The 14,101-nt window shown below is 49.7% G+C and overlaps 1 protein-coding gene across 1 annotated transcript in view; it reads right to left on the minus strand.

Annotated features, from left to right (window-relative positions):
* Positions 1-14,101, minus strand: part of CLSTN2 (calsyntenin 2) — a 411,318-nt gene that overhangs the window by 42,057 nt on the left and 355,160 nt on the right. Inside the window, exon 8 of the mRNA XM_040964996.1 lies at positions 8,740-8,861. Coding sequence (XP_040820930.1) covers positions 8,740-8,861 — 122 coding nt within the window. The remainder of the gene's footprint in view (positions 1-8,739; positions 8,862-14,101) is intronic.

Here is a 14,101-nt window from a genome sequence, read left to right on the forward strand (position 1 = left end):
CCCTGCACTCTACTCCCACCACAAGCACCCCGTTCTGCCCACAGGATGTTCAGCATTCCCAGCAGCTGTGCCTCTCCATCCTCAGACACTATAATTTAGTACATTAAAAACACGCTGTCATGAAGTCCTTTTAAATCTACACTTTCCTTAAAATCCACCTGTTAGAGAACCAGCACACACGGACCACAGACTTTCCCTGTGTGCTTTGCTATTTGCTCATGCTTGGTGGTTCAAAATGTTGCTGTGTCCCAGGATTTCCTGGGTAGAGACAACAAGCTCTGAGATGCTCATGCCCATGTTTGGTCCCAGCTATTTCTCAGAAATGGCATTTTGAGACCACACCCCAAATGTTGAGAGTAAAGACCTGTCAGGGACCCGTTCACCACTCCGCCCACACCCAATTCCCACCTGTCGGGGCTCCATTCACCGTTCCACGTCCTGTTCCCACCTGACATAGCTCCCCCATGTGTCAGGGTCCCATTCACCATTCCACCCACACCCAGTTCCCACCTGTCGGGGCTCCATTCACCGTTCCACGTCCTGTTCCCACCTGACATAGCTCCCCCATGTGTCAGGGTCCCGTTCACCACTCCACCCACACCCAGTTCCCACCTGTCGGGGCTCCATTCACCGTTCCACGTCCTGTTCCCACCTGACATAGCTCCCCCATGTGTCAGGGTCCCGTTCACCACTCCACCCACGCCAGTTCCCACCTGTCAGGGCTCTGTTCACCGTTCCACGTCCTGTTCCCACCTGACATAGCTCCCCCATGTGTCAGGGTCCCATTCACCACTCCACCCACACCCAGTTCCCACCTGTCGGGGCTCTGTTCACCGCTCCATGCCCTGTTCCCAGCATCCCAGTGCCTATACAGTGCAGTTGTTAATATCAACGCATGTGTTCAGTAACACTGCAGAGCGCCCAGTCCAACCATGTGTTTATCTACTAAAGGGTCATCTACCTATGTATTCATCTACCTACCTATCTATCCTCTCTGCATCTAGATATCCGTTAGTTATGTAGCTATTGACAATCTACTCACATGTATCTCTGTTATCTGCTCATCTGACATGTGTACTCATCTGCTAGCTCCATGAAACATTTCCACGGGCCACATGTTCTGTTGTCACAGCCTCACAATCATGGAAACATGATATCAAAGACCATATTCTGCCATGCAGATAGTTTTTAAAAAACCAAGAAATATTTATGGAGTGTACCTTTGTGCTAGACACTTTGTTAAAGTGTAAAGAGGTACAAAGACTTGAAATTCCATTGTAGTGTGGGAAATGAACCAGTGAACAAATCAATGGAATTAAGAATGAAAAATGTCAATAAAAGTCTTCTGTTCCCTTCCTGGAGGTGAGGCCAACTCTCTACTGGAGAGAGTTACAGCAAAAGGCTTGGTCAAGGATGCAGCCTCTTAGTAGGCTACTGCAAGAGCCTACTAAGAGCATGGGGCTGTATCCTGAGGATGTGGAAGGGCTCACAGAGCGTGGTCCAGCCACACATGGCACTGGATACTCTATGCCAGAGAAGTGTGTCTGTGAATTTCTTCTGGAGTCAGAGAATGAAGGAGTATGAAGAAGATTTGGTAGATACCTATTTATATGAAGTTTCATAAATCTTTCAACCAGATGGAAACATAATGGAAGGTAATATAGAGTTTTGGAAAGTGATGCAGTTGGTCCAAAAGTTTTGGCAAATTACTTAATCTTTCAGAATCTCTATTTCACTATTTACAAAGTGGAGCTATGACTGAACATTAAAAATAACTGTGTAGCTGGCATCTTATGTATGACAGAGTACTGGGGAAATGGAATTCATGAGTAACTTTATTTTGATGGAAAAAAAATGGAAATGCATACATATGAAAGATGTTCAAAAAGTTCACGGAAAATACGTACTTTTAAAAACACATGGATTTCAAAATTTTGAATGAAAATAAATATTTGTTTTAACTCTTTTTTATGAGCTTAGGTATTTTAGAAATGCATGTTTCAACAGCAGAGGAAAATCCAGCTCGCTCTCTCACTCACTTCCTCAGACTGACTCTTCAAATGTCCACATCGGCTGAACTGGGAGCTGGGCGCTGACCCTAGATCTCCTGTGTGGATGGCAGGAGTCATTACCCAAGCCATCGTTTCCATGACTGCTGTTTCCCAAGGCCTATTTCAGCAGGAGACCGGATGCTGCGATCAGGAGTCACAGCCTGGAATTGAACCCAGGCACATGGTAGGTGGGCAATGGAACCTGGAGGCTAATCATCTTCTCCTGAATCTCTTAGCAGCTTCCCATGTAAATCGAGAGTATATAGACTGGTGAACCACAGCCTCTCATGTCAGTTTGGTGTCCTGTGTCCCCTCACACTGAATGCTGCTCATTTTTTACCATTCTAGCACTCCAGTATAGAAGGACATTCAGTATCCTTGCTATTGTGGAGACATAGCCAGTTGAATCTCCCCTGAAGGAGCCAGGAGCAATTGATAAGGAGATGAATGAGCAGGGTACATCCTGGTTCACAGGTTTAGAGAAAGAACCTGCTAGAGGAACTAGCTGTGTTTTGGGGAACAGTACCTTGCTGTTGAGATGTAAATGGCTCAAGCCCCTCCTCCCTGGAGACCTGTCTGACAACCTTCCTTTAAAAGTCTGGTGCTGTCAACAAACTTTGGCTATTGACCACCAAGTCATTCACTGCAGGACAGCAACACTCCAGGTCACAGGAAGTTATACAGCCACAAGGCTGTGTGGCTCCCATTTCTACTGCCTCAAGAAAGACACCATACTCCAAGTGCCATAATGAGGCCTTGCGTTCTTCTAAATATGCACCGATTGTCAAGGTGATGGAGGAGGTTCATTATTTAGAGGCATAATTAAAGGGCACTTCCTTTAGCTAAACTAATGAGCAGTAAGTGCAGCAATATTTGCATGCTTAGGCGTTAAGGATGGAAACAGATGACTAGCAGGAGAGCGGGAGGAAGCAGGGAAGATAGGGCAAATTAATCTCACAGCTGGGCCTCCCAGTTATTGCTGTTCAGGTCTTCCTCCAAGGAGCAGTTATCCCTGGGGAGTCAGCCCTGTCTTGCTCTTCACCCCATGCCACTGGAGCAGGCTCATTTTGGCTTCAACAAGGCACACATGTGATTCCTGATGACCTAGCATGGCCTCTGCTCGCAGATGGACACCCAGGCCCCGTCTGGGAATGAGGCATGGCTTGGGCAGTGGGTCACTCCTGCTACCTTGGATACTCGCTAAGGCTGTATGTTCTCCCAAGGATGACACCACCACCTCCTTGGAGGGCGTACACTTTGAGGCTACGCGAAAGGCTCTGATCTTAGACGAAGCCTGAGGAGAGCACTTCGTCATGTCTCCCGTTGCTCATTTATCCAACCAGGAGTTACGCCTAATGGCAAGCTCTGGAGTGCAATGGACAGAAAGCACCTGGCACAAGTCAGAACTGGAGTATGCCAAGTCCAAGTCCCCTCCCCACTCCACGGGGACCTGTGTCTAAGGATTCTTCATTTTGTATTAGGAGTCAGCTTTTGCCAACTTCTTGTCTTTCCACAGTTTGAAGGTGACAAAGAAAAATCTCTCTTATATAACAAAAGCAAACATTTGGTTTTCATGGCAAGCCACCTCCTTCTCCCCCACTGGCACCAATGCCCAGAAGAGCCTGTCAAGGTGGGAGCATGGCGCAGCTGCCACAGTGACTGTATCCAGGCTGCTTCCGTCAGGACCATCCCAAGTCTCTAGTGTCTTAATTCACTGCTGAAAAGGTTACTGGGATTACAAAGCCTCTTAATTGTGTTGACATTAGTTTCTCCTTTTTAACTGCAAAACATTCCTCTTAATGTTGACAGTATTTCCTCCTTTTTAACACTGATTTTAAATATGCATTAGGGTATGTCTCCTGGAAACCGGAGCTCCTTGCCTGTGGGCAGATGCACAGGCTAAAACACAAACAATGATTTCTGGGGAGCAGGGGAAGGAGGGGGTGAGCTCTGGCAGCAGAGGGAGGAGGCACGGGATCATTACACCTTTCCTGGAATCTAGCAGGTGTGCGGTCAGGCATCACGCAGGGAAGAGAAGGCAGGGGGAGCCAGGAAGATGGAGCAAGGAACAGAGAGAGGCATCCTACAGCTCTTGGTTCCTGTTCTCTTTTGACAATGGTGCTTCAGAAGAAAAAGGAGATAAAACCCTCTGAGGAATGACAGATATTCAAGAAAATCATGGAAAATCAGTTCCTTACGTTTTTCTTTTTAAAGATTTTTATGTATTTTTATCGCAAGGCAGATTCACAGAAAGGAGAGACAGAGAGAAAGCTCTTCCATCTTTTGTTTCACCCCCCAAAATGGCTGCAATGGCTGAAGCTGGGTTGATGTCAAGCGAGGAACGCCTGCCCAGTTGCTTGTCTTGGATGCAGGGTCCCAAGGACTTGGCCATCTTTCACTGCTTTCCCAGGTCATAAGCCGGGAGCCAGATCAGAAGTGGAGCAGCTGGGACATGAACCAGCAAGAACTTGCTGCCCTAGACCCCCACAGGGCAGAGGTACTGCTGGGGCCGGAGTGCTGCCACGCTGTGGGACTGTGCTCAGGACAGCCAGGCAGGCTCCTGACGCTTGGGGGAGACCCTGCAACGGCGCTGTGTGCTGTGCACTGCATGGGAACTGTCTAGCTGAAGGGAGTAGGCATTTCCTGAAGTACCGGTTCTCCAATCAGCCTGGCCAACGGGTAAGCTTACTGGGGAGTCTTAGTCAAGAAAAAGGTTTTCTCGGCCTGGCTTAGCATTTCCAGAAGCAAGCACAGCTGAGAACGGGACATTCCTGCCTGCCTCCCTGTGACAGATGAAGCTGTGTGGAGAGGGGCTCCTGGGAGACCTGTGGCAGAGGAAGTCTGTGGGCCCTAGCAACACCAGAGCCCCGTCACTGCAGCAGGCGTGGGGGGGAAGGGCGAAGTTTCCTTCAGGAGCACAGGCAGGTTCGGGGCTCCCCTAGGCCAAGAGTGATACATGAGCTTTGCATTGCTGCTCTAACAAACTACCGCTAACTTGGCGGGTTCAAACAGCACAGATTTATTACCTGCCACTTTTGGAGGTCAAGTCTGAAATGAGCTTCAGCGGATTCCATCAGGAAACCAGCAGGGCCACGTCCCTTCTGCAGACAGGAATCACGCTCCCCCCTTTCTAAGCCCATGGAGACTGTCACTGTCCTTGGTCTGTGACCTCCCACTCCCCTGACCTCCACTTCCACCTTCCCATCTCCTTCTCTGTCTCTGATGCCTTGCTTTCCCGTCTTCTACAGACCCAGCCATTACACTGGGTCCAGAACGCTGTCTCCATCACAAGATCCTTGGTGTCTCACTCATGCAAACACTTCTTCTGTGAAACACAACAGAAAATTGCAAGTTTACCGGGACCCACAGGGGCGCAGGTGAGGTGGCATAGCTAAGAACTATCAAGTTGGGTCAGCACAGTGTGTTAAGCCACCGCTTGTAATCCTGGCATCCCATATGAGTAGTTTTTCAAACTCCAGCTGTTCCACTTCCTCCACCTCTCTGCTGATGCACTTGGGAAAAATGGAGGAAAAAGGCCCATGTACTTGGGTCCCTTGCCATCTCTGTGAGAGACCTGAAGGGAAGCATTCATGTCAGGTGTCCCTATATGGACTTCCACAGATGCCCCTCGCTGTCCCTGCCTTCTGTCCCAGCACCTACTGCAGACTGTCAGTGATCTGTGTATTCCATGTCAGGGAAACTTGCAGAGCGGAGGCCCCGTTTCAGTGGCTGAACCCAGGTCCATCACACAGAGCTGGCACTTTCTCTCTCTCTCTCTCTTTCTCTGTGTGTGTGCTCAAAATAGGCTACAATTGAAGAAATAAATGAGTTCCCATAAGGCACAAAGCCGAGAATTCCTAAAGTGAGCCAGGGGCTTGAACACACATGACACATTAGGCTTGGGGCTCTAGCAGCACACAGGAGCAGATCTGCAGTGGTAATTCCAACTGGATCTTGGAAATAAGATATCAAGAGCAAACACTAAACAAGACTGAGATCCAAAGAGTAAAACCTGGCAAACTTTAAGCTGTGCGATCAAGGACTCAAGGACTCAAAAGGTCCACCGATCACTGGGAGGACTGAAAAGATCTCCAGGCTTTTCCTTTCTCCTTCTGTCTCGATTTCAACATCATCCACTGTCAGACAGACCTTCCCTGGGCACGCTCCATCAGTCACGTCCATGCCCTCCTGATGCTCAGAGCAGCATGAGAAGACAGGCAGGGTGAATGGGCAGCCACCTGCACAGCAAGCAACAGGACAGGGCTATGCCCACAGTGAGCACCAGGATGGGGCTATGCCCACAGTGAGCACTGGGCCGCCTCCGCAGTGAGCACCAGGACAGGGCTATGCCCACAGTATCTCCACAGTGAGCACCAGGACAGGGCTATGCCCACAGTATCTCCACAGTGAGCACCAGGACAGGGCTATGCCCACAGTGAGCACCAGGACAGGGCTGTGTCCACAGTGAGCACCAGGATGGGGCTATGCCCACAGTGAGCACCAGGACGGAGCTATGCCCACAGTGAGCACCAGGACAGGGCTATGCTCACAGTGAGCACCAGGACAGGGCTATGTCCACAGTATCTCCACAGTGAGCACCAGCATGGGGCCACCTCCACAGTGAGCATTGGGGCACCTGCACAGTTAATATCAGGATGGAGTTTCACATTGGAGAATGTGGAGATAAGGAGTGAGTGAGGCTGGCTGCCTGGGGAAGGGGGCCTTAGCAGGCACGTCCATGCTGGGGACCAAGTGATGAACACCCTGGATAAGGTTCTAACAGAGAGCTGAGTGAGAAGAAAGAGGAACTTGAGGCTACCCCATAAATACTATCTGATCAGCAGCACGGGAGTCCTTGAGGCATCCTCACCTTCCACATTGTGGCCTCTGTCACGGGAAGGGCAGCTGTCCTGGTGAGTATGTCAAGGATCGGATTGTGTCCCCCCTCCCCTGCATACATTGAAACACTAACCCTAATATAATAGAGACAGGGTATTTAGAACATAATTCATGCTCACCAAAATTATATGGTTGGGACTCAAATTCACAAGGGCTTGCTCCTCCCAAGAGGGCACATCTGGGAGTGTCCCTGGCACGGCACGGGCCCCTCTGACTGTCAGTGAGATGGGTGGGAGACAGGGCACTGATGAAATCCCACTGCTGTAGGAACAGGTTTTAGAACTGCAAGACTCCTCCCTGCATGCATAACACAAACTACTCCCTCAATTCCATGTCAGAAATGGCTGCAGGGCATCTAGAATAAATTACCCAGTCGGTCATATTCTAATACAAGCCCCCCTCACCTTATGGACTTCATTTCAACTCCCTTCCATTCAGATGCTGTGTTTTCAAACATCTCATCTGGCACTTTAAGACCTGACTGAGAATTTGCAGAGAAATCACATAAACAGAGGTCAAGACTTGCCCACTACTGTGAGACCCAGCATTCCTAGCTCGCACAAAGCCAGATGTCCATCTTTGCTGGGGCCCTGGATGCAGTGGGATGGGGGATACGGAGAGCAGGTTAAACACTGTCTTTCCCATCAGCCTGACACCCTGGCTCCTGTCATGGTGCCAGGAGGTGAGCAGTTGAGAAAGCCCAACAATGCTTCTTTACTTTAAAGAGCCCCTGGGTGGTCTTCTTCAGGGATGAAGGGGGAGGCTGTCACTCAGGGCTGCCATCAGCCACAGTGGGGGCCAGAAGGGGACAGAGAAGGAGCAATGAAAAGAGGGAAAGGGTGTGCTGGTGACCCCTTCAGCTCCAGGAGGGGAGGCAGGGACTGCACACAGTGGGCTCTGGAGGACAAGGAGCCTGAGGGTCCTCAGCTCAGGGACCCTGGCAGTGAGGGCTCACACAGCAAGGCGCCCTCCCCACTCCATGCTGGTCAGCCCTGGCTGCCGTCACACAGCCTCCCCAGCACTGGATTCACTGATTTATCTGGGAGACGGACAGCAGAGCTCCCTGTCCACTGACTCACTTCCTAAATGCCCCCAAATGCCCACATTTGCTGAGACTGGGCTGAGCTCTGGATCGTTTGAAATCTCTTAAAAAGAACTCCTGGCCTCTTTGGAATCTAAGCGAGGTCTACTTCCTGGTGTCCTGTTCACTCCTAGAAAGATCAGCACCCAAGGCTGCACAGCCCCGGGGAACAGACACTTCCAGATGCTGGACACACTGCTGACAATGTGACAAGTTATGAAGCTCATAGGTATGGCCTGCCACGGTGCTGTCATGGCTTACTTCAAAACCACTGGGTCTCTGCCCTCAACCTCGTGTCACCAAAGGCCAAGTTCACCATCACTCAATGTCACCAGGCAATGGAGGGTGGCCACAGTGTGTGTGGGGGGATAAAGACCCACAGAGATCCCAACACTGGCCTGGGCGTCAGGACGGCCAGTGGCACGTGAGCTGACACAGACAGGCAAGGGGTGTCTTCTCCCCTGTAGTGTCCCAGCTGAGAACTGTGGGCCTCTCCTTCTCCAATAGGCTTTAAGGATACAATTGCCACCTTGACTTGGAGATGCTGCGGGTCCTATGAGCTGATTGGTCCACAAACTGGTAAATGATTAGCATCTTGGGGTGCCTATTTGCAGCTGTCACCATGGGCACAAACCGCTTCCCCCCATACACTGGCCCTCCATCTCCTGCAAAGGCATGGGCAGAGGCAGGTGTTGGTGAGAGCCTTACCTGGTCCAGCTTCCAGTGGAACTCTGCAGGGCGGAAGGTGTCAGCCTGGTCAAAGTCCTTGCGTAACAGGAAGACGAGGCGGCAGTTGTGTATGTACAGTGCATAATGGTGCCGGTTCATTTCTGAAAAGTAGAAGCAAGGATTGGCAGGTGAGAGACCCTCCATGCCGGCCCCTGTGGAGGAGTCAGCCTACTCCATCAAAGAGCCCAGCTCAGAGGACAAAACCACAGCCATTCTAGTTTGCACCTGAAGGTTCCAGAACACAAACAGAGCTCCCTGAGTCAGACGAGGAAGACTAGAGCAAGCACAACCATGAGAACTTGTGGGGCTTTAAATATTAGCCAACTTGAGCTCAGAGGTAGCATCAATCCAGCATGAGAATAGCATCTAGGTTAACAAGCTCAGTTTTGCTGTTAGCATTGCTGGCATTTTCAGGAGGGCCAGGGGCCTTCTACTAGTACCACCAGCTGCTGTGTGCTCCTTGGACACAGCGGCTTCTCCTCGAGTTCTGGCTTTTATTTCATCAAGCTTGACAACAGGCCACAGAACTCCTCTCTTCTCCCTACCTAATCTCTGATCAGAGGAGCAGCCGCCTTATCACGGCTGGGAAGGTGTTGGGGGCGGAAGGAGATGAGAGGGAGGGCACACTGCTCCCCCAGCATGAGACTCTGTAACTCTCCAAAGTCATGATTGAACCCCTCCCACCTCTCTCCCATTCTGCACCTAAGCTTACAAGCTGCCTTTCCTGCTTGGCCAGCCAGCCTCCCTTTGGATCCCTGCCCCGATGTTGTCTGTCAACTGGCAGACAGGGAGCTGCCCTTGGAGCAGGCTTTACCTGATGGCACCCAGAGATCCACCAGGAGCATGCTCCGTGTGTGTCGGGTGAGGAGGTGATCACGCACAACGGGAAGAGCATGCGTCCGAGAGTCGGATTTGAGCTGAACTGACTCTTCGAGTGAGAGTGGGGAGAATTATCCAGCCTCAATGTCCTCACTGTACCACAAAATATGCCCTGAGGATGGGAGAGCGCGTACACCCTTGCCAGCATGAATCTACCCCCAGGACTGGGCTTGGCAGGCTCCGGCCCATCACTTGCCACAGGGTTTGGTCGGGGTTTTATCCCCACCATGCTTCTGCCTCACAGGGCTCCAATTGGGACCTGGCATGTGAGTTAGTTCAGGGCAATAATGTGAGTTTTCCTAAACAGTTCAGAAAGAAACCTCTCTTTGTCTCCGAGAAAACAGCAACTAGAAGAGAATTCGTTTCCCTTCTGAAAGGTGCACCATGTGGCACATGTAGCCGGGGGCAGGAGCTGCTGCAGTTCTGTGTGCTAGTGGGACACAGACATGCCTGTAAGTGCAGAGCTGAGAACCTGCAGGGAAAAGGGGCCACAGACAGCCCTGGCAGTCTTCAGTCACAATGCCTATGCTGCTGTCCGATATCAGCTTGACCTCGACTTCCCATCCATTGTAACTGAAGCATTTTAATTGGTACAAGGAGGAGATGCATGGAAAGCATCTGCCCAGAACAGATGCTCGAGAGCTGTTTGCTATTAGGAGAGCGATTACCTCGCCTCGTGATGATGGCACCGCAGCCAAGGCGAGCAGCGGCTGCCTTCACATAAGGATGTCACCAAGGAGTGGCAGGTAGAAGACCACTGGTTGCCAAGTGTGGGTCTCAGCAAAAACACCCCAGCAGGGTCATCGGATTTTACTAAGTGCTTCTGTCCTGGCTCCCAATAGTTTCTATTGGTAGCTGTTAAGGAAGCAGAAGGGCAGGCCGGTGTTGTGGCACGTGGATACAGTCATCACTTGTGATGCCAGCATTCCATATGGCCACTGGTTGGAGCCCTGCCCACTCCACTTGCAGTCCATCTCCCTGCCAATGGCCTGGAGATAGCAGCAGATGATGGACCAAGTGCTCGGGCCCCTTCCACCCATGTGGGATACCTGGATAGAGTTCCTGGGCTCCTGGCTTTGGCTCAGTCCTTGCTCCTGTAGCCATCTGGGGAAAGAGCCAGCAGATAGAAAACCTCTGTCTGTCTCTCCCTCTCTTTTTTGTAACTTTGACTTTCAACTAAATAAATACTTTCTTTTTCTGAAAAAATGAAAGAGAATTTGGGGAGGGAGCAACGCTGGTGTTGTGGTACAGATGGGTTAGGTCAGGCATCCTTTGTCAGAGCTGTCGTTCAACTTCAGCAGCTCTGCCTCCAACCCAGCTCCCAGCTAACACATCTGGGAAAGCAGTGGCTGACGCCTGGGTCCCTGCAGCCCACACGGAAGTCTCAGTTGCACTTTCTGGTTTTGGCTGTGTCAGCTCTGGCTGTTACAGCCATTCAGGGAGTGAACCAGAGGATGAATCATCCTCCTTTCCCTGTCGTTAAAACAATTCCAAAGTTCATGGAAATTGCACATTATGAAAACTTGACATCCAGACAAATTATTTTGTAATTCAATTTCCCTGTGAATTTTTGAGGTACCTCCCTATAGGAAGAGTTCTTGCCTTTTGTGTTTAATTAGAGACAAGAAAGGCTGGAGATGAGGAGAGCAGCAGGAAAGAACAGCTCTTTGTAAGATGTTTGTACACAGCCTCTAGCTTGGTGGTCCGTCTCTCCCTGCCTCATGTGCGCTGCAGGCAGCTGGTGTGCCCAGTGCACACTGGCACCACACATTCAGGAGTCAACTGCCCTTAGGCATTCTTCAGGGAAGCTTTCTTTCCTTTTCTTTGTCTACATCCCTGGCAGATTCAAAAGCCTTCCAGTCACTTTAGATGGCAGAGTAAGCCTCAGAGAGGCATATCCAGGTCACACTTCAGACATCTCAACCAGCTGCAAGATGGAACCCTTCCTCCTCTCAGCCTGGATTCACGGCTCAGTGGCTGCGGAGGCCTATGTTTCTGTTCTTGTCTTACCCCTCATCTCCCCAGTCCCTGCTGGCTCCTAGGTAAGAGGTGGGGAAGGCAGACAAAGCAGAAGGAAGCACAGCGTCTGGCCAGAGCTGGTGATTTCCCAACGGCTGTTGTAACTCCTTTCTCATGGCAGGTGTCTACACAGAGGCTCTTTCAGGAGTATGAAGATTGGTTTGTGGGGAGGCTGTGCAGAGACTTGAGGTTCTCACTGCCTCACTGCCTCCCCAGGGAGGATGGCTCTGCTCTGAGTCTATGGAGGAATGCCTGTCCTCCATGTTGACTCCACCCCACTGTGGGGGCCCTTACCTCTCCATTCCAGTCGAACTTTCCTGATCCCCCTCAGCTCCTGCCCATGCCCACATTCACCTCTGGACTCACATGGCAGGCAGCCATTGGCCTGAAGCTCAGTTCTGGAAGCCCATTTGGCCCACAAGGACAAGAGGGAAACCACTTACGTCTTGCCAGATAGTTACAAAATCTGCTCTCCTAACTTGCCCATCTTACTCTCCCATGGATGCAACCCTAACAGCCCCTTGACTTTAGACACTCTGGACAAGTCAGGTCCCAGCTTTCATGCATCTTAAACTCCTGGAGACATAAACTTCCCCCAGGATTATCCGGGGATCTGCTTTGACACCAGTATGGAGTGAGGCTTACCTTCTTCTCTAGAGCAGACAATCTCATGCCTTCCAAGTGACTTTGCTAGGTCTGTCTGGGGGTGCAAGAACACTGTTTCCCTTTGCCTGCAGGCAGGAGGCTGTTCTAGAATGTTCTAGAGCATTCTATTAAGCAGGCACTGTCAACTTGCCTGCTGTTGATATCTGGACAAGGTTGGCCTCTCTCCTCTCTCCCTCATAAAGGCATTCAGGGTCATGGCTAGTGCCTCAGAGACCACGTATCTGTCACTGTTCTCAACGAAACACAAGAAATAGCATAAGGACAGCCCAGCAGGAATGGCAGCTATAGCTCAAAGGGGATTACTGAGAGAAGACAGGTGAGGAGCAGCCATCAGAAAAAGCAGCAGAAAGAGGAAAGGCTCAACCTGGGAGGTGAGGATGGAGTCGTCCCAGGGCTGCACACCAGACCCCCAAGCCCTGTGATCCTGCTCCTAGACACAGTGACTCCATTCACCACCTCTCCTGAGCCTAGCTGGGGCACTAAGACCACTTTCTGGCCAACAAAACTTGATTAGAGGTGAGATCTACCATCTTCTGTCCTAATAGAACATTCAATGTTCTACTCTAACTTTCTGTCCTGTGGTTAAAGATGGCAGCCCTACGGGTCATGGTGGCCTGGGACCTCCGCATGGACAAAGCGTAGCTGCACAGGAGGGCTCTGTCAGGACCAGAGGGAACACTGTGATGGAATATGAAACTCCAAGAGTTTCATATTCTGTTGGTGGTAGTGGTAATCTCTCTTACTTGCTCTCTTGTTCTCTCTCCTGCAATTAGTCTTTGCTGACTAATCAATTCTGATATACAGCTATTTATAAATTACTTTGTAATGAATGTGCATTAATAAGCTTTATTTAGTGTGGCAAACAGCAATTATTGCGATCTTGTGAAGGGCGATTTGACAATTTACATTAATAGCTTTCCTAACATTTATATTCTTGGACTCAAGTAATTCCACTTCTGGTCAGGAAAGAATCAGGAATGCCCCAAAGGCACGGGCCAGAATGCTCGCTGTGGCACAGTTTTATTTGTATTTAAAAGGAGATAATCTAAATGTTTAACAAAAAGGAGCCAGTTAAATGAAGTATGATAAATCCATATGGCAGAATTTTATACTGCTATATAATTCACATTTTTAAAGAATATTTTATCACATAGAAAATTATCTGGATATAGTTACACAACAGAGACAGATAATAGCATCACATGCATTATAAAAATGTATTGAAAACTGTAAGCATTTTCTACATATGTATGGCAACAAAAATAGCATCTCAATGAAATGTGCAAAACGTTATGAGACAGCATGTCCCCAAGTGTTAGGATTTAAGGTGGTCTATAATCCTCTTTTTTTATATTCTTCTGTGTTTTCACATTTCTGCTATAAACATATGTTGTTTTTATATAACTTGAAAGATTTTTGACATAAAAAATTCTGAACCAAGTTTTAATTTATTTTTGACATTTTTGTTTTCATTTCAGATAAGGAGCTAGGTATAGATTTTAAGTCTCAGAAGTTAGAAAAAAAAATCTTCCCATCTCGTTGGGCTGGTCACAAGTTAATTTGTCACGTGTCATTTTACACAAGAGCAGGTCTTGCTGACCATGGGAGCTCGAATGCCCGCTGATGGATTTGTTGAGAGGACAGGAGGTCTCGCAGGTGTAGGCAGGGTTGCTGGCCATGGCTGCGCAACAGAACCCCCTGAGACTCTGGCTCCTTGAGATGGGGATACTGGGGGCTGGCGTCCACACACTGCTACCCATGCGCTCACCTATTCTAA

Source organism: Ochotona curzoniae, unplaced genomic scaffold (assembly GCF_017591425.1).
Source record: "Ochotona curzoniae isolate NIBS_2020 unplaced genomic scaffold, NIBS_Ocur_1.0 contig_1302, whole genome shotgun sequence".
NCBI classification, from domain to species: Eukaryota; Metazoa; Chordata; class Mammalia; order Lagomorpha; family Ochotonidae; genus Ochotona; species Ochotona curzoniae.